This window comes from Magallana gigas, chromosome 7 (genome assembly GCF_963853765.1).
Source record: "Magallana gigas chromosome 7, xbMagGiga1.1, whole genome shotgun sequence".
Taxonomy (NCBI): domain Eukaryota; kingdom Metazoa; phylum Mollusca; class Bivalvia; order Ostreida; family Ostreidae; genus Magallana; species Magallana gigas.
Window position 1 is genome coordinate 20,865,001 of NC_088859.1, and position 22,701 is coordinate 20,887,701.

Genomic DNA, 22,701 nt, shown 5'->3' on the forward strand with positions numbered 1-22,701 from the left:
CAAAGAAAACTAGCAAGTATTTTTTTAGCAACAAATAACAAGTAAAAGTAAATTACAGAATTGGCGTCTAGGGAAAATCAAACGACCCTTCAAAACCATGAGAATGTCCATTTTACAATAGCAAGTTCTGGCAGCGAGGAAATTGCAAGTTGTCAAAAATGCATTAAATAAGCAAAGCTTGTTAGAGTGGTCTACTTTAAAATTCCGTGTATGGTGTATATATTTGAATTATAAATAACAAAAGACAAACAGTGTTGTACTTCAGAGTGCTGTGATGTAATTGCTAACAAAAGAAAGAAGATAATTTTGTTTGGGTTCACAAGATACAGAACTTATTTTTAAAAATTTGATCTAGCTCGGTGGTAGCATTTTCACATTTTGGTTTTTTTAACACTTTCTTTTCGAATTGTACGTTTTGAAGAAAAATTAAGACAGTGAAGATTGTCAGTTTGAGAAATATGCCATGGCATGACGCATGGCCCAGACAAAGAAATGATAAATGAAGTAACAACTGAATTGAGAAGAGATTCGTTTCTTACAGAGTGGTATACTGCCATAAACCATTTCTGTTTAGTTCAATTTCTTGCCTGAAAAGACCTAATATTAATCGGAAATTAAACAATTGTAATCTTTGTTAAATCACACGAAGCTGGAAAAATGGTCCGGTATGAAGAAATTAAAGGATTCTTGATAAATAAAATAAAAAATACTAATTAATTAATAAAACTTAATTAAGCCGCCCATACAAATGATAAAAATGTTAAAGCTCATATTCAAATCAGTACGATATAGATACCTAGAATCAAGCAACATATCTACTAAGAACTATATATGATAGGAGTTGAATTTGGCCCCCATAATTCGCCATTTCTCATAGTGTTTCGGTAACATTAATATGTTATGTTATTTTTTAGAGGAGTTGATATAAAATATATTTTTTACCTATTTATTTGATTTATTTGCACTCACTTGCAGTATAATACGTCAGAAGTGACGCTATTTCTATAATTCAATCAAAATCAGTCGAAAATTGACATTTTCCCTACCTTTTAACGAATGGGAAATATAGAGCGCATGCTTGAACAAGGAAATTTTTTTTGTCAGTTATTAGTCTTGGCTAGTTACATCTCTGATTAAAATATTTTGTTTGTTCAAGCATGCGCTCTATGTTTTCTGAAAGAAAAACTGCTTGAAAACAAGCTGTTTTATGCTAAAAATGCAAAAATGGCGGGAAAAGTCTGTCTTCATGATACCATATTTCTTAATTGTGGGCACTTGAATCAAAATGAACATAATGTTAAAACATCACATATATATCTGTACAAAGAAAACAAAGAATTACAGTAAAATGATGACGTTCATTTTAGGGGGCCATTTTAGGCCCTTATCATATATAGTCCTTTGTATGTCATAAATGAACGCACTTACTCAAAATACAAATAGAAAACGTATAAAAGTTCTTTTAAACTTAATAGTTTTTAAAAGATACAAGTCGTACAAAATATGAGGGGTGTTATTTTTAAGAAAGCGCCGTTCATTTCATTTCTGTATTGAAGTGGAATGGAACTGTTTTTTGATACAAGTTGTTGTAGCAAAGGCATGAGTCTTCGGAGATATGTCATTAGAATTTCCTCTGCTCTCATTCTACACCAATACCATTCGTTCGTTTATCCCTTCTTAGGCCTCATTAATTGACTAAATAGCTAACTTTATACGAACCTACCCTTGTGTACAAACTAATAAAGAAAATTTAATAACATAATCGTGAACCTGCAGTTAAAAACAATTTAAAGGTTTTGGCTTTTACGTATAACCCTGTATATCCGCCAATTAAGGCCAGTTGTACCTAAGAGTTTCAGTAAACATCGTTAGGACCAAAATTAAAAATAAAGAAATCAATAGGACATGCTTGTCGGAAATGGCCAAATCCATCCACGAAATGAAAACCATTGAGTGAGTACTAATCGCATAGAAAGTTCCAGATAAATGGATATAATACAAACTTATTAGGTCCTACATGCCAACTGTAATTGCTCGTGAAAACATTTACTTCTGCTTTTGGCCACTAAAAATAGCTATACATACAGTCATTACAGTGCGGAACAAGATTTCTATGTAGATTTTTTTCAGGCTGTATATCTATCTAGTCTACGACATCCTGTAAAAGAAATTCCTATAATGTATATATAACAGGCTTGTCCAATTATTGTCTCTTTAATTAATAAATGCAAGGTTTGTTTTAGCACCTGAGTCAATTTGCGACGATAAAGTCTATGTAATTTTTAAGTTTAATAATTTTCTTGGTTGTTATCAGTCGTCATCATCAAATATGTTATATACACCGAGAACAGTCGGAAGACATTTAATCTACTTTTCTACTTACAATGATGAACTGATATGATCCTTTTTGCACTATGATCTTTTAGTTTGGAGAGAGGGGGGGGGGGGAGAGAAAAGAGAGAGTTAGTGCTTTCTCGCCAGCGAATCAAGCAGTACTAATAATCTTGATCTAATAAGCCTGATTGATTTTTTAGGTTGGTATAGACGAGTAATCTATTGACGTTACTCATTTAGAAATGAAAAGGCACCTTTAACATTCAAAAAGATGATGTTATATGAAGCTGTCGGGGTTCAAGAGTAGCAAGTGTAAATACAAAGCAAATACCACCCTATGCTATATTTTCTTGAAGAACTTTAAATTTTATTGATCCTGCAGAAACAGAAGTGTTACAAATGAGGAATTCATTAGCAGGTTTTTCTTTCGGTGTGGTGAGAGGCGAAAACAATATCAAGACCATGATTCGTGTTATGTATGCGCTTTGATTTACTGATCTATCAATGCTTATGTAATTAACTGTTTTTCGCATACAGAGACCGAAGTCACTTGAAGCGGCTTCTTAATCCTGGTGCTTAAAACTCTTTTTTCAGCGTGTCTCTGTGTGCCTTAAGTGGTGCTTGGAACAATTTGGTAAAACAGCAAAGAGAGCCAAAGCTGGTGACATTGCGTTGTTGTCTGGGAATCAATACAGAGGGCTTCAAATGGGAGTATATTTCATACATTCCGATGCCCGAACTTGAGAACCAAGTGTGACTCGAATAGATGAGGCAAGGCGGGTCCATGTCTTCAATTTTATTGGATAATGCATGTCATACGTCACTCATTCAGAAGTAGAGTTTGGAAACTCGTATTGCTATAAAGCTTATTTAAAGAACAAAGCCGCCAAATCTCTGCTGTTTGTTTATGGAATGTGTACCCACCATCGGAAACTATTAATTAGCCATCAACGTTAGAAAGATTAGTAATTGAGCTAAAATATTGACTGTCGGTTACAATTTCCACGATTTTGATCTGATTTGATAACAAGGTTTATAATTAAGAGACATTTGGACTGATATCACATGAATCTGTATTCTTCTGAAGAGTAACACCAAAGGATTCATGAAGGCTTCACAATGGAACGGTGCGGTCAGACAGTAGGATTCTTCACTGGGCCCCTGTTTATTTGCCTCTTTCTAGCAGGTAAGCAAGTTGGTTTATTAATGTATATAGAAATTATTTCAATATCTTATAATTAAAAGTGTCCCATTTTTTCGTAAGACACTGTTACTGCTCATTTTGTTTCCTTTAATTGGTCTAACTTGTAAATGAAAAGGCCCGCTTGCTTTAAGAGATAACGTTGCAATGTTATAAAGTGGTCTTTGATGCAAACCCTTGTTATGTCTGCAAACAAAACCCTATCAAAGAATTACCCTAGACAAGATATATGGGTGTTTGGAGTGAAGAAAGAATAAAGTTTATTTGCTAATCACCTGAGCGTTTATTTAATGGCTATTTTCGTGTATGAATATCTATAAGTATGACTAAAATGATCCATATTGACGAGCTTTGTACATTATTCAAACAGAATTTTCTTTCTTGTGATCATTCCAGCGAATGCAGCCATCAATAACCCCCTTTGAATTATAGGAGAGACTGCATTGTTGGTGTAGTTTTAATATCACAATTGTCATAGTCTTTGTTTCAAGTTTCTCATTGAATGTCGACCTTACAATCGGGTCTTGGTAGCTAAATATTTAATTTATACCACCCTATTGTAGCCATGCGGTCATTGCACGTTATTATGTGTTCATTTCCGATCATTGTTTGTAATTTATTATTCCCCACGTCTGGTATAATAAAGTAGAATTATCGATTTCTTGATTAATTTTAAAGAAAAAGCCATCTCCATGAGTTATTCTAATGACAACTTTTTTTGATGTTTAGTAAAATACTGTAGTCTAAAAAAGGCATGGAGGATGGTTAACAAACTAGCCATCAAAACATACCGAAGCTTTTAGAATTTGATATTTTTTGCCATGTAAAGTAAAAACTCACACGTTCTAGCTTTAGAATTGAATATTTTCCAACAAGTCCTTACAGTGCTTTTTGATTTAATTAAATAAGTATTTTATTCAAGTATTTAGGAATTTATGAATTGGATCGAACAGCAAGAACAATGACTATGTATGTTCTCTCCTACAGTCAAGTTATAATATTCATATTTAGTTTTACACAGAATGTATTATGTATCATGCTTTTTAATGGCGTCTAATAAAAAAAAAATAGGCTCAACATGCCTCTGGCCACCCAATTCGTTTACGCTTGGTTTTTCATCTGTAATATATAGGACAGTATATAGGGCAGTAGTTGAAGCTAAAGGCATAGTTACGCGGGTTTTATTGAATTACTGTCATTTAAAACATTTGTTTGCAAAAATTGAAAACGCTCGTGAGAAAATATAATCCTTGATAGAAATTCAAAAATTACACATCAACAAGAATTTTATGTATGGGAGGTTTTTCAGTTAAACTGCAGTTTTGAATACACCATCGTTTAATTTTGGGCTCTCTAGATATAACATTGAAAAGATCTCAATGTATAAGTTTTATTCTCATAATTATATAGCAAACTCTTTACAAATGATGGGTTGTATATTTATGCATACCAGACCTGTGTAAAATATCGTATAATTAAATATATTCAAAAGGAGGTATTTTCAATGAATCTGCTGTTAGTACAGCTGGTATGATTTTTGCTTAACTTTCAAAATTATAGTTTGATTAATTTAAAAAAAATAAAGTTGGTGTTTGAATTGGTCGTTTTAAAATGCTTTTACAAAGCATGGGTTTTAAAGTCTTTATGGAATGGCAAGAGTCTCAATGCATGTTACGCCTTTTTGACGTCAATGTAAACACTTGTACGTTTCAAACTTCAGAAAAATGACACCCAGGGTTTGAATAAACGAATTTTCTATATTTATTTCTATTACCTATCCACCTTTCACCAATTGCACAAACACTCACACAGACAATGAAAAAAATTAAAATAAATATAATTGTTACAGTAAATTATATCGTAAATTTAAAAAAGAAAAAAAATTGGCATTTCCTCTTCGACATTTTTGCTTTAAAAAAAATATATTTCCTACCTTTTTTTCTTGAAGGCAAAAATTTTGCAACAGTTTTAAAGTGACATTAAAAAGCATCAATGCCTTAAATTTTCTGAACCAATTAAACTGCTCAATAAAGGAAATACCCATAAAATGGTTGTTGTTGCAGACATCTTTGACGTTTTGCTTAATATTTCATAAGACTTCTACACGAATTCGTTCTTCTGCAACACATTGGTTTTTTCCACTCTGTGTGATTCGGTTGCCAATACAAAAGAGGTTAACATAGTTATGCATATAAAATGCACTTGCCCTTGTGATATTGTGTAGCTGGGTTTTTTTCAGATATTTATATTTCGCTTCGATGATCTAAGGATAGAAATCTTTGGCAGTAGATTATATTGATTAGAAAAAACTGCATACAAGTGATTCAGAATACATTTTGATTCTTATAGTGCACTTGGCAACGGTCCTTGGTCCAAAGTAATAATCCCCTTTGTCCAATAGAGTTTTGAATTGGAAAATTCTCTCGTTGATACCTGCCATTGATATGTGACACAGTAACACTAGTTTTCCCTCCGTTCATCCGTAGTAATTTCCGGCTATCAATTCTCAATAAGACTGAATAAGCGATACCATAAGACCTGATTATCTCGAGGTTGTCGGCAACAAATCGGCGTCGTGAAAAATCTGCTCGTTTCTTTTATGGGTTTGAGGGTAGGATTCAATTTACTCATTAATCAGAAGAACGAAAAGGTCACTTGTTGTTTCATAGGCGGAACGCTGTCAATATATGGAGGTAGATTGCAGGGACTAATGCAATTACTAAAGAGTAGTCTAAGAAAAAGGGAATCAGGTACTCTCCATAAAATTTCCCACTTTCAACTAAAATCTGTTTGATTTTTGAGAGGATTGGCTTAATACAATCTTAGTGTGAACAGCTAGGTTTCAGGTAAAATATTGCAATATGGCTAAAATATAAACTTGTATTGTGTGAAACGATAATAAAATCATGCTAAACTTGATAGAAATTATCTGGGAATGTCTGGTATTAAGAAGAATAAATGTAAAATATGCGCAGAAATAAGGCAACGGCTCTGGTTCTAAGTGTGGCATGGAACAAAAGTAGCTTGATATTGGTGGAGATTCGCACACGGCTGGATGTTATCAAGTTTATGGCGAAGCACTTCGCCTAATAGAAGAATGGACCAGAATACCAATTTACCAAACTAGTTTTTCAGCCATCTCAATCATTTACCCTTTCTGAAACGTTGATAGCTCCCCACGCCACTAATGCTACGAGTACAATCCCATGGACGCAAATAGCCATTATTACCTTTCTTTTACTTTTGTCTAACGTTTTTTGGCATGTGAGAGTCACGTGATTTGTAAGACGACTTTGTAAGAAAGACGTCAGTTCCTTCAGACTTTATAAGAAACAGTTAATAATATTTTATGTAGGTAATACTATGTTTTCTCAATGTAGGTTTACGAAGGAGAAAACAACAACATTCATTCATGTATTACATATTATTTTTTTAATTATTACATGTTATTCCATGTCTAAGCTATTGTGAAGATATTTTTCTTAGAAGATAGGTTTACAAATTCACCAGAGAAAGGCCTATAACATCGATACACAAGTGCGATCGATTTTGCAGCAAACAATGGTGTTTTCAGACAAAATTGTTCAAGACAAGGCAAAAAAAAAACCAACAACAACGAAAACGTCCTTGTCTAAAATTTTTATTCGTTAAACGACATTACCGTTTCTAGACATTCTGTTTGAACACTGGGAATATTTAACGTGCCAATACATACTCCAACACCCTTCTTAAACTTTAAGTCATTTATATGAAAAGTAACCCACCATCTCCCAAATCGAGATTGGAATTCGCGATGTAAGGATCTACCACTGCCCTAGTACATATAAGAGAATTTTTCCCGTCTCTATATAAATGAAGGTTACACGTTCAATAAAGAAAATATTGCATTGCTAAATTCTCAAAGAAAACGAATGTTGAAAATTTCTTCTTTCTGATTAAATTAAAAGATGTTAAAATATGTATTTGATACAAGTTTGTTAAAAATATGTCCTTTTAAATCAAATAATATTAATGAACGATTAAAAAAGAATTAAAAAGCAAAAAATTATTGGTGCATTCTTACAGCTAGTGTTTTATGATGAAAACACTCTGCATTATATGTTAAGGCGGCTTAATGGTCTTGACCGCTCATTAGACTATATTAACCTTCTTTAGACGAAGAGCTATTTATTAAGGAGGAATAACACATCACAACAAAATGGCTGACCGCTGATCGAAATGACATTTCGTTTTATCGAAAGGATTTTATGGACTGAAACATGTAACTTACTCCATAGCCTAGTGGATAAAGTGTCGGACTTGTGATCCGTACATTCCGAGTTAGAATCCCGCTTGGGCTTTTGTTGTTACTTACTGGGATAATTATTTTAGATATTCATTTTTTATCCCCAAACTGCAAATTTTTCGCCTATTTGACATTTGTACAATTTTTTTTAACCTTATATCTTTCATTGTCAAAAAATTTCCTGTTAATTTGAGTGACCTTTCCAGGTGTGTTATTCTACCGTAAAAAGATATACATGTACAATTCGGAAAATGTTCAAAACTTCAAGCTAAAATATTTGGATATTTCTTTACTAAATAATAATCTAGGACTAAATATTAATATTTAAATATTTTAAACAGATCTGATGGGTAAGTTGTTGACCACCCAGCCTACTTAAGCAGTTTGTTTCTTGAAAGACATCCTCAGTGTGCATAAAGTTAAAGACCTAGAAAAGTCGGTGCCAAATATACACTTCCGCAGTCCTTTACCTTTACACGCAGTCCTTTACCTTTACCATGTAATTATAATATACTCGTTTAAAAGTTCAATGCTCAGTAATTCACTTTGTGGATCAATAATACATTTATTTTAATGATAGGAAATTATCCATGCATTTTACAGCAATTTGATCTATATTGATATATAGAATGTATGATGTAAAAGCTAAACTTTGACTAAGTTCATGAATGTCGGTAGAATTAGGCAATTAACCGTCGTTTTTTCTCATGAGATTTGCTAAAGTTCATTTTGTTAACGGACAATTCAGGTGGATAAAGAGATATTGACGATGGCGGATTAAAGAATATCGGCAGTATCTGGCATATTTTTTTTAAATAATGATCAAACGTGTAACATTAATGGCCACACTTTACATTGATGTAAACAACGAGACACATAATTATAAGTCTACGTTGTTTGATTCCTAAAATGAAATCTGTTGTGATGGAATTCTGTATTTTAGATAACAAAAAACAAGATATCTGTGAGCCAATGCTCACTAGTGATACCCCCGCTCTGATGTGAATATGCAAAATAAGCAAAGTCGACATTTAACAGAAAGCTGGCATCCAATTGGTACAGAAATATATCCCACAATAAACAAAGTCATTATTTAACAGGAAGTTGATTTCCGATTGATACAAAAATATACCCCACAATATGGCATGCCAAAACAAAAACTGTGTGAAAATTTCAAGCATCTGCGATAAACAGTTGCTGAGAAATCTTTGACAAAAATTTGTTTGAAAATTTTGGCTAAAAAATAAGCAAAGTCGTCATTTAACAGGAAGTTGACGTCCGATTGATACAAAAATATATCCCACAATATGGCATGCCAAAACAAATAGTGTGTTAAAATTTCAACCATCTGCGATAAATAGTTGCTTAGAAATCTTTGATGGAAATTTGTTTGAAAATGTTGGCTTAAAATAAACAAAGTACTCATTAAACAGGAAGTTGACGTCCGATTGGTACAAAAATACATCCCACGATATAGCATGCCTATACAAATACTGTGTAAAAATTTCAAGCATCTGCAATAAACAGTTGCTGAGAATTCTTTGACAAAAATTTGTTTGAAAATTTTTGCTAAAAATAAACAAAGTCGTCATTTAACAGGAAGTTGACGTCTGATTGGTACAAAAATATATCCCACGATATGGCTTGCCTATACAAATACTGTGTAAAATTATCAAGTATCTGCTGTAAACAGTTGCTAAGAATTCTTTGACAAAAATTTGTATGAAAATTTTTGCTAAAAATAAGCAAAGTCGTCATTTAACAGGAAGTTGACGTCCGATTAGTACAAAAATATATCCCACGATATGGCATGCCTATACAAATATTGTGTAAAAATTTCAAGCATCTGCGACAAATAGTTGCTGAGAAATCTTTGACGAAAATTTGTTTGAAAATTTTGGTTAAAAAATAAGCAAAGTCGTCATTTTACAGGAAGTTGACGTCCGATTGGTACAAAAATATATCCCACGATATGACATGCCTTAACAAACACTGTGTAAAAATTTCAAGCACCTGCGATAAATAGTTGCTGAGATAAATGCGACAGAAATTTTTGTTACGGACGGACAGACAGACAGACAGACAGACGGACGGACGGACGGACGGACGGACAGACAGACACACAAGGGTAAAACAGTATACCCCCTCTCCTTCGGAGCGGGGGTATAAAAATGCCTCTAACGGTGTACATTTTTCCGATGAAGTTATTCTCCAACTAAATGCAAATACCTCGAAAATCAATATATAATGAAAGGAATAACTGCATGGTTAAATGTGAAAATCGCATGGAATACTGTTCTATTGAGTGTCATCAGTCTATATTATCATTACGTTTGGTTGTTATTGATTTACTGTACAAATTGACTTGGGACCTTTTCTTGTCTCATTAAATTCTCTACATCATAACGGATTTCTTGAATATGTCATCTTAAAAAGTGCGCTTTGGCATCACACTTCGATTTTGTAAAAAGAAAAAAGATACATTGAGCTAATTTGTACAACCGCCAATCTTAATTTCCTAAGATTTAAGTGCATAAATGTGTTATAAAGCCCTCTGTTTTATTGACTTTGGGATTAGGTATGACCTTTAAAATTTCAAATTAGCGAATTCATAATTATCAATTGGTTACAATTTCCTGGGTTTGTATGCGCCCTTAAACTCAATGTACATAGACGTATGGGAATTCACAACTTGAGCTGGAGTTGTATGCTTATTATAGATACAAAATATCACTGAAGCTATTTACTTTTGGCGGTCAGTTAAGGGCCATCATAACGAAGAGGCGTTTAATCTTTTTTACAAATATATTATTAACAGCCACATCTACAAATCTACAAGCTCTTTGTTCTAGAGACTCGCAATTGATTCTATAAGGCAATCAGGCCCTCACACGCTTCCAGAAATGGGCCGATTGGCGAGATTTATGCTGGGTAAATAAGATTACGGGAGCCCCTTCATTCCTTAATAAGGGACGACAAATATCAATTTGACGCTTTACAAAAGGAACGAATTATTAAGTCAGCTTTATTGACATTCCAAGAGGTTAATGATTGCTGGTGGAAAATAAGTTAAAAGAGCAGCGTGGAACCCATTACGGCGATAGGATTGAGGAAGCCAGTCATTGCACGCATGTCAACCGTCAGTCTAGCTCACAAGAAGGAAAAACAAATAAAACCGAGAAGATTCGCACGTTTCGGACAAGAGGAAAAGATTGTTTGTATTAATTTCAATCCCGAATCTATCTATTTATTGGCAATGTAAGTGCACACAGTATACTTAATCTGTTCACGTGGTGTATTGGTTAAATTGCAATGCATTTGTATATTCTTGGACCTTCGCGGAAGGAATGCGGTCATTGCAATAAAACCATTTTACGTTTAACAGATTTGCTGCTCCATTACGATCATTTTTTTTTCAAATTCTCAATACTTTTGTCTTAATCATAAATAACTATCAATATACTTACAACTAATTATGATACTTTCTCCTTTTTTTGGATAAAATATACAGTGAAGTCCTTTTATATCGTGTAGGTCATTTGATCGTGGATAGTCTAAAAATAACTGGTTTGTTGGGATGTAATTATATATAATTTCGTGGGTAACCTATCTGGTTAAAAAGACTTGACCTCAGTGGACACCAATGACAATACCAATAACAGATGCTCGTGAAGAATTAGCCACCTCAAAAAATCCAAAAACAAACCCACCAAAAAAATCCCGTAAACCAAAAACACCAACCCCCCCCCCCCTCCCAAGAAAACCCTTGCAACTTAAAAATAACATGTTTTATACACAAATTATATCTATTTGAAACGAAAAAAACCTGTTTAATAGTGTTAAAACCATTTACGCAAACTTGAGTTCGCGCTGTTTAACAAATAGATTGTTCCAATATTGTAAAGTTTCACCACCTGCGAACATGTAATTAGCGGTGGGTGAAGAAAAAAAACAAGTAGGTATAGACATTAAAATAGCATCAAAGGTCATTTAAAAATAAACCAAAGAAAAGCATTTCGACTTTATTCATTCTTTTGTTCGTTTTCATGTTTTTGTCTTATTTTCTTCAAAGGGATATTGAAGAAACAGTTTTACGCTTTATTAACACTGCTTTTTCAATTTGCATCCAAAGTAAACATGTTTAAAATGTGAAGCCCGGACAGAAATGTTTAATTATAGATTATCATTATGCGCAATCGTATTATCATTAATGCTCTTTCCCAAAGGAAATTGATGTAGATTTTGCACGAGAAAGCGAAATTAAACTTGAAAGGACATTGGTATTAGATATTTAAACAACCTCCTTAATTGCAGTGTTCCTTTTTAGCCGTATGAAAGAGTTATAAAGAAGCCAAGTTCCCGAGAATTTACAACCGAGAAATCTTTACTTAAAACGTTAACGAAAACACTCTATGATGCAATTTATCTTTTTTAATTAATCTACTTGAAAAAAAAATTTGGGAAAGTGTTGAAATATTCATGACTATCCATGCCCTTTGGTTGGGACTCGCAGAGGAACCACAAATGAAACATGAAATAAATAAGACGTGCTGTGATCAAACTGGCTCCCACTGGGGACCACAAGCGGGTTCCTTTCAGATCAATTCCTGTCAATTTCTGTCAAAAACAATCACCTTCCATTATTTTTATTACCAAACGAAGCGCCAAAGACCAGTTTTTGGCTATAAATATGTGCTTTGTTATGATATAGACAGAATCTTTTTAGTTATACATGTATATATATTCTTGAAGCTGAATTAAAAGTTTCAGCGCTTTTAGTTCCTGTTTTGCGTTGTACATAAATATTACTTGATGAAAAGTGAAGAAAAGGGCAACAAAGCGGATAATCATGTCTAATAGATGAGTAATTAATGTTTTGAATAATTATAAGAAAATACTTCATAACAAATATAAAATAAGAACATACAGCAACCCAGCTTAACTGAAACGTGGGCGCTGTGTAATTAGATAGGTTTGGTTTAAGGAAAAACAAAACACCAATTTAAACATGGCAGCTCATCTCTTTATTATAAAATACACATATACTAGTATTCAGTATAATCTGTAACTAAAAGGTAGAAAATAGTAACTTTTCAATGGAGTAGAATTTTTTAAGCATTTCTTTTTTTTCGCACTCTTTTTTCTCTCACTCTTTTTCTCTCACTGTCCACGGGACAAAACAGATTTATAAAGCCACGTTTGCTATAAAGAAACAAAATGCAATAAGGAAACTCATTTCTAAAGACAATGACAAAAAAGGAATAATAGCAACCATCAACGTTAGTTTATCTCGATAATGCAAAACTCTGGATTATATACTCTCACTGGCATCCTGTAACACATAGGTAATGTTTTATAATGTCAGAACCGTATTAACTTCCTTACAAATAAATCACAGAAGGGGTTTATTTGTCGGAAAGACCCCCTCCTGCTATTGGGAGACTGTTTTTACTTCAGTGTCAGAGTTTGACGTATTTACTTTTCTTTATTCCCGGACTTTGGGGATTTTATTTGTCTGACCCATATTGTGTTACAAGAATTGCCACTTGATGAGGCTCCCAATAATATCTATGTTGTTTTTTTTGCTGTCATAAGCGGCGTAGTTTGTAGAGTCTGTCGCGTTTTTAGTTATCATTCAGAAATAAATATAAACATTCAGACATGGTACATTTTCCTTGAATTTGAAAAAGTCAATGTAGTATTAGTAAGAACTATAGAATTGATGTATCTAGTTAACCGATTAAAAAAACGGAGTAAATGTCCATTTTATGTATATTTTGTGTGTTTATTCTGTGTGTATGTACCGGTTGATTGCAAATCGCACAATGTAGTTGATATCTTGATTATTAAGTATCTAAAATTCCAGGTGTAGATTTCAAATGTCACAGAGAAGATTTATATTCACCATTCCGACGAATGCAAAATATTGATTTGATCGGAATGAAAGAAAAAAGGAAGGAAGAAATAACTTTCACTCTATAAATTGGATGCTGTCACTTATTTTCTGAATAAATATGCCGAAACGAATTGAATCAATTGGAATATTGCAATAAATTAGATACAGGATAGCTACGTAGAGAATGTCGATTACATTATTTACAACGGTCGGTCGCTTGAAATGAGGCTATAGTGGAAATTACAAATGCTAAATGAAGCAGAAACTTCTATCTCATGTGCATCGGCATTTGTCAGCAGAGTTTTTATTTATGTAGTTGTTTTGCACGGTATTAATGGATGGCTAGAATCTGATACGACAGTTCATTGTTCTGTTGCACGATAATATTGTAGCCACTCTGAGCTCATTAAACTTAATGAATTATATTGGATGAAATGGAATTGAGAATCGCGAGTTTAAAATGAAATGATAATGATTGAAAAAAAAACCTATTTGAAGGTCAAGGTTAATCAAGGGTTTTTTAAAGTAAAAAAACAACAGCAAAATCATCTTTTCTTATCATTCTTTGGATAAATTCAATACACAAAAAAACTTGAAAATTAAAAAAAAATCCTAGTAAAAAAATGAAATTTTCAAAACGCATAATATTGATTTCATACACCGTGTTTGTTTCCATCAAATTTTTACACGTTGAAAAATTACTATCTGTTTTTCCTTTTGTTTGAAGCTTTTGATTTTGTCCATTGTAAACCAGGCACCTTTAAGAATTATGTCATGAAATACTGTATAAAAAACCCCCACTAAAGTCGGTAATGAGAAATACTTATCGTCCAAAACAAAAAGTGAGTAAATCGTTCGCGTATTGATTCCAAACAAAAAAAAACCCACCAAAACATCGGTCATTAATCGGAAGCTTAATGAACCGAATCAATAAGCTATTCAAGAAGTATGTCAGTCTTGACTTTTCTCTCTAGGTGGTTTCTCTGCGTCATCTTTTGTTGTTTTCAATTTGCAATCATAAGCGACATAATATTATTCATGCAACTGAAAATCAAACACGTGTAAATCTCACAGAATTTTCCATAATTAACTTTGTTTCCGTCCCTGTTCGCAGTGAACCTTTTTAGTGTTGTTAACATTTAAGATAATTCTGTCGAGTTGAATTTTCTCAGACTATTTTGATCTCATCTGCTATTTTTAACATTCTTCGAAAGTAGATTACATGTAAATTCACGAGTCAAATCAATTTCTTTGCTTAGTAAACAGCAACTTAAAGTTATCATTTTCAATTCATCTTCATGGTATATCTTGGAACCATTTTAACATGAATTTGGTCTTTAGGTAGCTGTGTCAAACAGCAATGTGACATAGGCCTGTCTATTACTCAGCCATGGCTCTTTGAAATCAACAAGAATTGTCTGGCTTTTGAACTAAGACTACGCAATCGGTGCATATTTTGCTCGAAACCGCGTCACTTTTAACTTCTTTTAATGCAAGAAATAGATAGCTAAGCTTTACGGAGAGTCCACGGTCTTGTTAAAAATGGTTCTGTGTTTGAATTTACAAAAGGAAAAGATGTTAATAACCAGTGCTTGTTAGTTAGCAGTCAGCTCAAACTCTTGCTTCATAATTCTGAATCTTACTCGTTTATAAAGCATTCGTTTATTGAAGGCAATTAACACACTTATTACTACCTTTTGTTTTATCTCTAAATATTAATGGATAAAAAGTTTCTGTGAATTTAAAAGTGACATTGATTTTCTTAGTTTTCTATTGAAACGAAGTTCAAAAGCTATTAGTGTTTATCTTGAAGACACTGTAGTGCAAGAAAACGTAGTATTTCATTCATACTTTATTTGTGCCGCTGGTTGGCTTTTCTCGTCAATGAAATTCAAGGCAGAACGAATGATAGCCTAAGGTTCATCTGTTGTTATGACGATACATAGAAAGCTATCGTTGATTTTTTTTCTCAAAGAGCGTTATTAATGAACACTTTAAAATTTAAAGCTGCTTGGTCCGATTTTTTGTTATTACAGTATCAAATATTTTTTTCATACAAGCCGTTTGTCTAAGAAAGTTATGGACTTTCTCCTATTTACATCAGCAGAATCGGTCTCCTTTCAAAGTTACAAATATTCAGAGTAAATAAAAATAATTTCTTTTTGGGCAAACGAAAAAACAAACCAAAATGCATCATGGGATGTTTAGAAAAGGGAACCGTTTGGTTTCGTCCCCCAAATGATTGGAGTCATACAACCCAAATGCTATGCATCGATTGTAAACAAAGCAAACCTTAGAATTATTAGCAAACAAAACGTACAAAGGTTTATTTGTAAGTTCCCTGAACAATATGACCTTTATTTATAGCGATGTCAAAGTCGTAATACAACCATACCCATCTTGACGTCAGGGGTGAATTTTAGCATGAGGCGAAATAATCCGATACCCTTTTATGTCGTTTGTTTTGTTAACAAATTTTGTACAAAATTTTTTTCATTGAAATTTGGCTTAATTGACTTGGAAAACTACTGAAGTGTCTATTATTATACATATATTTACATCTACCAAGTATTATTCCCTCTATTTCTTACGGAAACTTATAGTTAATTTATAGCTCTATAGAAACAGCCAGATTGAAATCTACAGCGGCTGAAACTGACAAGAAAGTGACAGGAACAAAATTGACACGCCCAGTTTATCGATTGGTTGAGACCTACAACTACTTAGGAAAAATCACGGACTGCACGAAATAATCACGACGACGTCAGACTCAAAGTCTCACAGGAGACACATTTGGCTGTTTCTTTTAGTTAACGTACTTACGTACATTAACAGTAATTAAATGAATTTTACTTACTTTTCATAATCAATTTATCAATTGGCTAAAAGAAAAATGATAATATAAACAATAAAATGCTTTCTTTGATGATTCATGCGGGTAATGAAAGTAGCGATCATTGCTGAAAATTTTGTATGCAATGTCGCTACCTTCATATCCCGAATGAATCACCAAAGAAGGCATTTTGTTGTTTAAATACTTAGCATAACTATTGTTCAAAAATGTGCACAAAATTTGATGTAAAATCGGACCAAGCAGCTTTAAAAATTTTAAAGAAAATATCTTTTAATTTCATATAGAACTATTCTGGCTCAGCCATCTTATAGATATGCTTATTAGTCCCCTACAGGTTTTCACCGGAGGGGACTATAGCTTTCGTCTGCGTCCGTCTGTCTGTCCCACTTCAGTTTTCCACACTTTTTTTCTTTATGCGTTTGAGGAATATGAAATTTGCTGAACTTTATCTGTAGTTTGACATTTTGAAGCTGTTTAGCAAATTTCATATTATTCCTCAAACGCATAAAGAAAAAAAGTGTGGAAAACTAAAGTGGGACAGACAGACGGACGGACAGACGGACGCAGAGGAAAGCTATAGTCCCCTCCGGTGAAACCGGTAGGGGACTAACTTGCATTCTGAGAGTATTGCATAAGCCTACCGGTTTGTGGATATTGAGAAAACAATGCATTGTTATGCAAAATTGAACTTCAATGAACATTTAATTTCGTGGATCAACTGAACAATGAAATCCACGAAAATTGGTATTCAACGAATATTGATGAAACCACAGTATACTTACGTGTTATTTCATTATTGTTATTTTCTTCTAAAGGTTTCTCAATCTTGCCACTGCTGGCGATAGACAGCCAAAAGCACGACTTTCCTTTCGTGTCTAAAGAGAAACAACTCATCAAGTTTCTCCTGGACCGCTATGCCCAGTATGGCCGGATTGGTAGACCCGTCATCAACACGTCCGAAATCATTACGGTCAAGTTTGGCTTGTCTTTGATCCAAATTCTGAAAGTCGACGAGAAGAATCAAGTTTTAGAGACCAATGTCTGGGAAACCTTTGTAAGATATGATATTTTACTTGAGGTTCTGTTGACTTAAATCATATTCATAAACCCAAATTTAGTTCCCTTGGTCCGTATGAGAAATGATTCAAAAAAGTAATAAACATTAGCCACAATGACAATGATGATCAAAACTGTTAATGAGGATCAAATGATAAATTGATATTAATTTGCTTTAGACGTGGAAAGATATGCTATTGACGTGGAACCCGAATGAACATGAAGGCATCACAAAGGTTCGCGTTCCATCTGATCAAGTCTGGATTCCAGATTTAAAACTCTATAATTTGTACGTATAGTTCCTGCTTTTTCATTTGCAGATATATAATGTTCTTTCTATTTAATTGCTCCACATTATAGGGTTTTGAAACGTAAACTTCAAATGTTATGCTTATTTTTATATTAGGAAACTTAAAACTTGATTTGAAAATAATGCATTTGTTTTTATAATTATAAAGAAGAATTGTAAATGAGCTTTAACTTTTTTAATTTTGGAGACTTTTGTGAAATTATTCTGCATGAATCTTTTCTGAGATGGTATTGCATCATTGAAAAAGTTTGTATCAATTGGTCCTTTTTACTCGCAATATTTGTTAGATTTGGTTTTGATAGCATAAAAAAATCTTGAATTTTAAAACAGCGCTGACCCTCGATTGAAAGAACAACGAGAGACTCTGGTGGTAGTGGAATATGATGGCGCCGTTATGTGGATGCCGCAAGCCATACTGCGCAGCAACTGTCCCTTCAGCACGACGTACTTCCCTTTTGATGCGCAGATGTGTAGACTTAAGTTTGGTTCATGGACTTATGACGGAACTCAGCTGGATTTGGAGTTCTTTCAGGACGCCCAAATGATGTCCCTAGCAAATTATCTCAGTGCCACGGAATGGGATATCGTAGACAATTTTGCCAATAAAACGGAGTTTTTCTACGACTGTTGCCCAAATCAACCGTACCCTGATCTTACTTTCTACATCAAAATTAAAAGAAAAGTCGCTTTTTATACTTTTATTTTGATTTTGCCTTGTGCTTTACTGTCTCTTCTGACGTTAGTGATATTTTGGGTACCACCAGAATCGCCAGCCAAATTAGTTCTTGGTAAGAAACTTATGCATGCGCATGTACATGTATATTCTTTGAATAAAGGAAATGAAAATGCATATTAAAAATACACTTTATACTCAGTAACCCGTAATTCCATACAAACATGACAGTAAATGAAAATGCATTTAAGAAAAGAAAAAATATAAATAAACCTGATAAACAAATATTAAACGTATTTTCCTTTTACAGGAATGAATGTCTTTGTCGCATTCTTCGTCCTTCTATTACTACTAGCCGAATCAACTCCAAAAGCTGCTGAAAGTGTTCCATTGATAGGTATAATTATAAAAATTAAGAATTTAAAAAAAGAAGAAAATTGAACATTTCAAAACAAATTTTACAGCGTCGATGAAAATAAAAATAAAACAACAACCAAGCAACGTTTTTGCCTATTACAGGAACTTACTTCTGTCTGAGCATGATAATGATTACACTTTCTACAATTTTGGCTGTCATCGTAACAAACATGTTCTTCCGAGGTGTTCGAATTAATCGGGCACCTGCTTGGCTTCGTAAAGTGAGTATTTTCTGGAAAAAAAATTATTTTAAGATGTAGATGTTTATATACTAATACTACAAATATTGATAACATAGAATGTATTTCATTAATATAAGCCATGAATATAGATTTTCGTTCAGAAATAATGATTTTGTTTACAAGGCATTATCAATGATGATGAAAATCGATGTTTCGTAATTTAATGTTCATCTGCCTTTAAAATAGTAATACTTTATAATATTGTTTCGGATATACATTAAATGTTAAATTGGTTTTTTTAAATCTATCACATCCAGTTAATGATAGACATTTTTGCCCGGATATTTTGTATTCGGGACAAAATTGTCGAGGACCAGCAAATGGAGTCGTCACAGAAAGTCGTGTGCTCTCAGGTCCGCCTTCTCAACGACGGGAAAGAGGAACAAACATTCAGGCTCCCCAAACCCCCCTCTATGCAAAACACGGGACTCACGCAGCATCAGCAGCAGAACTCGGGCTTGCAGCACGTGTTCGAGCAGAACAATTGCAACACGTCTCCGGATAGCAACGACAATGACAGATTCACCATACTCAAATCCAGTCTGGCGGCCGACTTGCGCAAAATCCGCGAAATTATGGAATTCTATAAGGACAAAAAAGAGAAAGCAGAGAAAAAGGAAAAATATTTGCGAGAATGGCGAGTTATTTGCTGTGTTACCGATCGTCTCTTTTTTGTTTTGTATCTGTTTGTAAACATCTCCATGATCATCGTGATATTCTATGGAATCAACTAGTTTTAAAATATTAGTTTGCTGCTTTTCACCCCATCCCTCAGTTTGAGATTACGTTTTCTGTTTTGTTTTTGGTTTCTTTTCGGCAGTTGTTTGTATGTGTCAGTTAGAATCTTATTGATTAGCAAACACGTTTCAAGATTTATTTTCACAAATCTTGCCAGAGTGAAATATATTGTAATTTTTTCACGAGTGTACGCTTTTTCATTAGATGGCGGGAATTAGGGAGTCATTTTGATATTAAACAAATGATAAAATTATCATTAAACCATCACTTCACGCTGACCTATTAGGTTTTTTTGTGGATGTGGATGTTTCAATCGTTTCAGTTCACTTAATATTTTATTTTTACGATAGTATACGTTTAGTATGATGGTTATACTTCTCAACTGAAATGTTTTTTTAATAAGAATTTAATTCTAGTGCTTTCATGTAAATACGAAATTCATTCTAAAAGACTTTTATATGGAAGAATGCTTACACATTTTAAAATAATCCATACGTGTTATTTTATCTATTTAACACTGTTTATTTATAAGACAATTATAATCATTTTTAAGTCGTTTTAAAAATGTCCCTCACCCTTGTAGCAAATCCTTTTTGCTACTTGTAAATTAAATAAGTCTTGTTACAATATAATTTATAGGTCGGTTGAAATGTTTTACTATGCAGAAAAGTGTTATGGATATGTCTGAACAAATATAAAAAATGGATGAAAATTAAAATTTATAATCATTATGCTTGTCATCCTTCTAGTGACATCCAGTGTATACTGCATAATTATTGATCACAATTGTTAATAAACTATTTTTCACGTTTTCTAATTGTGTGTTGTTGTTTTTTTAATTTTGTTTTCAAATTATCAATCAATACTAGTTAAGACTTATCCCACCAATCTCTAACGTATTTCTGCTACTAGTAGATTTCCCAGTTTCCAAACGTTAGGGCCCATGCCTATAATCTTTAAATGAAAAAAAAAATCTAACTTTCTCAGAAGCCATTTGTAGCTTTTTGTTAACTGAAATTAAGTTCATAGGTATCTCACATTTAGAATGCCCAAGAGTGGCGCTTCTTAATCATATAATTTAAAAAATTTTATTACCCTATTGCAACTCTTGTGGTCGTTGCTGTAACCTTTATATGCCATTATGAAACGGATACTAGTCGTGACAGTTAATTTTTTTCATCATTCACCTCCTAAAAGCCAAAATTACAAACATTTCTGTCTTTTATTTACTGCAAAATCAAGGTGCTTGAAGACTTGTTACAACAGGATATGATGTAACGTTAAGGGTCATTTGAAGAGTACCAGTAAGGGGTACTTATTGTTATTTACTATTATTAAACACTTTTTTGGTAAAAGAAGTGACGCAAACAAGTAAGACATGTCATTTCCTCTATTTTATCTGAACAATAAACATAACTGGCTAAACAACAAGCAACACAGTAAAAATTCATATTTTTTCTGCACTTATCTCACCAATCCGTTCAACTCGTTTCTAAGCTAAATTACAAATAGAATGAATAAATATTAAAACGACTTTTTATAATAAATATGTGATAATTTATTATGAATTTAATATTCATTGATAAAAATAGCATTAATGCTACCAACATTATTCAAGCATTGTTATGATCTTATGATATCAACTGCATTAATTTTTCGTTCAAATTTCATTATGATTATTACCTTTGCAGTGCATTTGAAAGTGTCAACTCCAAAGACGAATAAACCTCTGGGGAGGAAGTCACCCTTTTCGTCGAATTCCTCTAACTGGCGTTTCTATCAAACAAATCAAAGAATAGCGTAAAGGGTATTTCATTATCATACCTCATTATAATAATTTTATCTTACGTGTTTCATAATCCATTGCAGGGCAATAAAACTTCATATTTCCCTGCAATAGTCATATTTTTCATCCTATTGCTTTACAATAGTTGAAAATCGATTAGAACGCGGTGTATTATAAATATTTAGTAATTGATATATGCCGAAAACAATTCTGTATGAAAAATTATATCTGTCGTTCGGTATAATAATTTATTGAATGAACGTTCGGGAGATGTGAAGATTTATTCCCCCATAAAATTATTGTTGCAATTCCATGTATGAATAAAATATACCATATCCACTTGCTTTCAAGAAAACATGCTCTAATAATCAAGTAAAATCTATTAGTTGTAAATTTTCTTGATAAAAAAATCCACAAACTATTTGTGGAATTTAATTTTGTTGGAACAAAGTATTTGAAATGTGCTTAGTGATTCAATTGTGGTTGATAAAAGAGAATAATTCGTGGCCACTTACAAACCGCAAAATTACGGAATTCAACCTGCAACATAAGTACATTTGTATATACATGAATAATGATTTTAAGGTACGCTCTATTTTACATCAAGAGATCAAGATGTTTTAAGATAATGCTAGAATGGTGGATAGAGTTCACTAAGACTAATTATTCAGAGCTAGCTAAGAAGTCTTGAAGATTTTTTAAGGAAACAAGTTCAATCGATCAAACGTCACCTATAGTACAATAAATACAATAAACACATTCAGACCTTACCATAAGGTCCGTGTAACCCAGTCGTCTGATCTGATCCAACAAGTTTCTTTGTCTATAAAGGTAAAGAAAGTAAGTTTACGTTACATTGAGTACAGTGTATAATAGGGTATACATTTGTGAGAGACAATTTGATAATGC

The 22,701-nt window shown here is 33.0% G+C and overlaps 1 protein-coding gene and 1 long non-coding RNA gene across 2 annotated transcripts; one reads left to right on the forward strand and one right to left on the reverse strand.

The window, feature by feature from the left end:
• The first annotated feature begins 2,636 nt into the window (after positions 1-2,636).
• On the forward strand, positions 2,637-20,823 carry LOC105335768 (neuronal acetylcholine receptor subunit alpha-10). The gene is made up of 7 exons (XM_011439851.4): positions 2,637-3,520; positions 17,386-17,624; positions 17,806-17,915; positions 18,267-18,724; positions 18,920-19,006; positions 19,129-19,247; positions 19,526-20,823. Exons 1-7 carry the CDS (start codon positions 3,454-3,456, stop codon positions 20,000-20,002), a joined length of 1,557 nt encoding a protein of 518 aa, XP_011438153.3. The 5' UTR covers positions 2,637-3,453; the 3' UTR covers positions 20,003-20,823.
• Positions 20,824-21,429: 606 nt separating this feature from the next.
• LOC136270059 (uncharacterized) lies at positions 21,430-22,616 on the reverse strand. The gene is made up of 3 exons (XR_010707699.1): positions 22,564-22,616; positions 21,690-21,782; positions 21,430-21,503 (listed from the first exon to the last, which is right to left on the reverse strand). It is a non-coding gene; the product is annotated as an uncharacterized lncRNA (long non-coding RNA).
• Positions 22,617-22,701: the final 85 nt, after the last annotated feature.

Coding starts and splice junctions, on each gene's coding strand:
- LOC105335768 (XM_011439851.4), top strand. CDS start 3,454: ATGGAACGGTGCGGTCAGACAGTAGGATTCTTCACTGGGCCCCTGTTT. Junction 17,625..17,805: donor CCAATGTCTGGGAAACCTTT/GTAAGATATGAT, acceptor AATTTGCTTTAG/ACGTGGAAAGATATGCTATT. Junction 17,916..18,266: donor GATTTAAAACTCTATAATTT/GTACGTATAGTT, acceptor ATTTTAAAACAG/CGCTGACCCTCGATTGAAAG.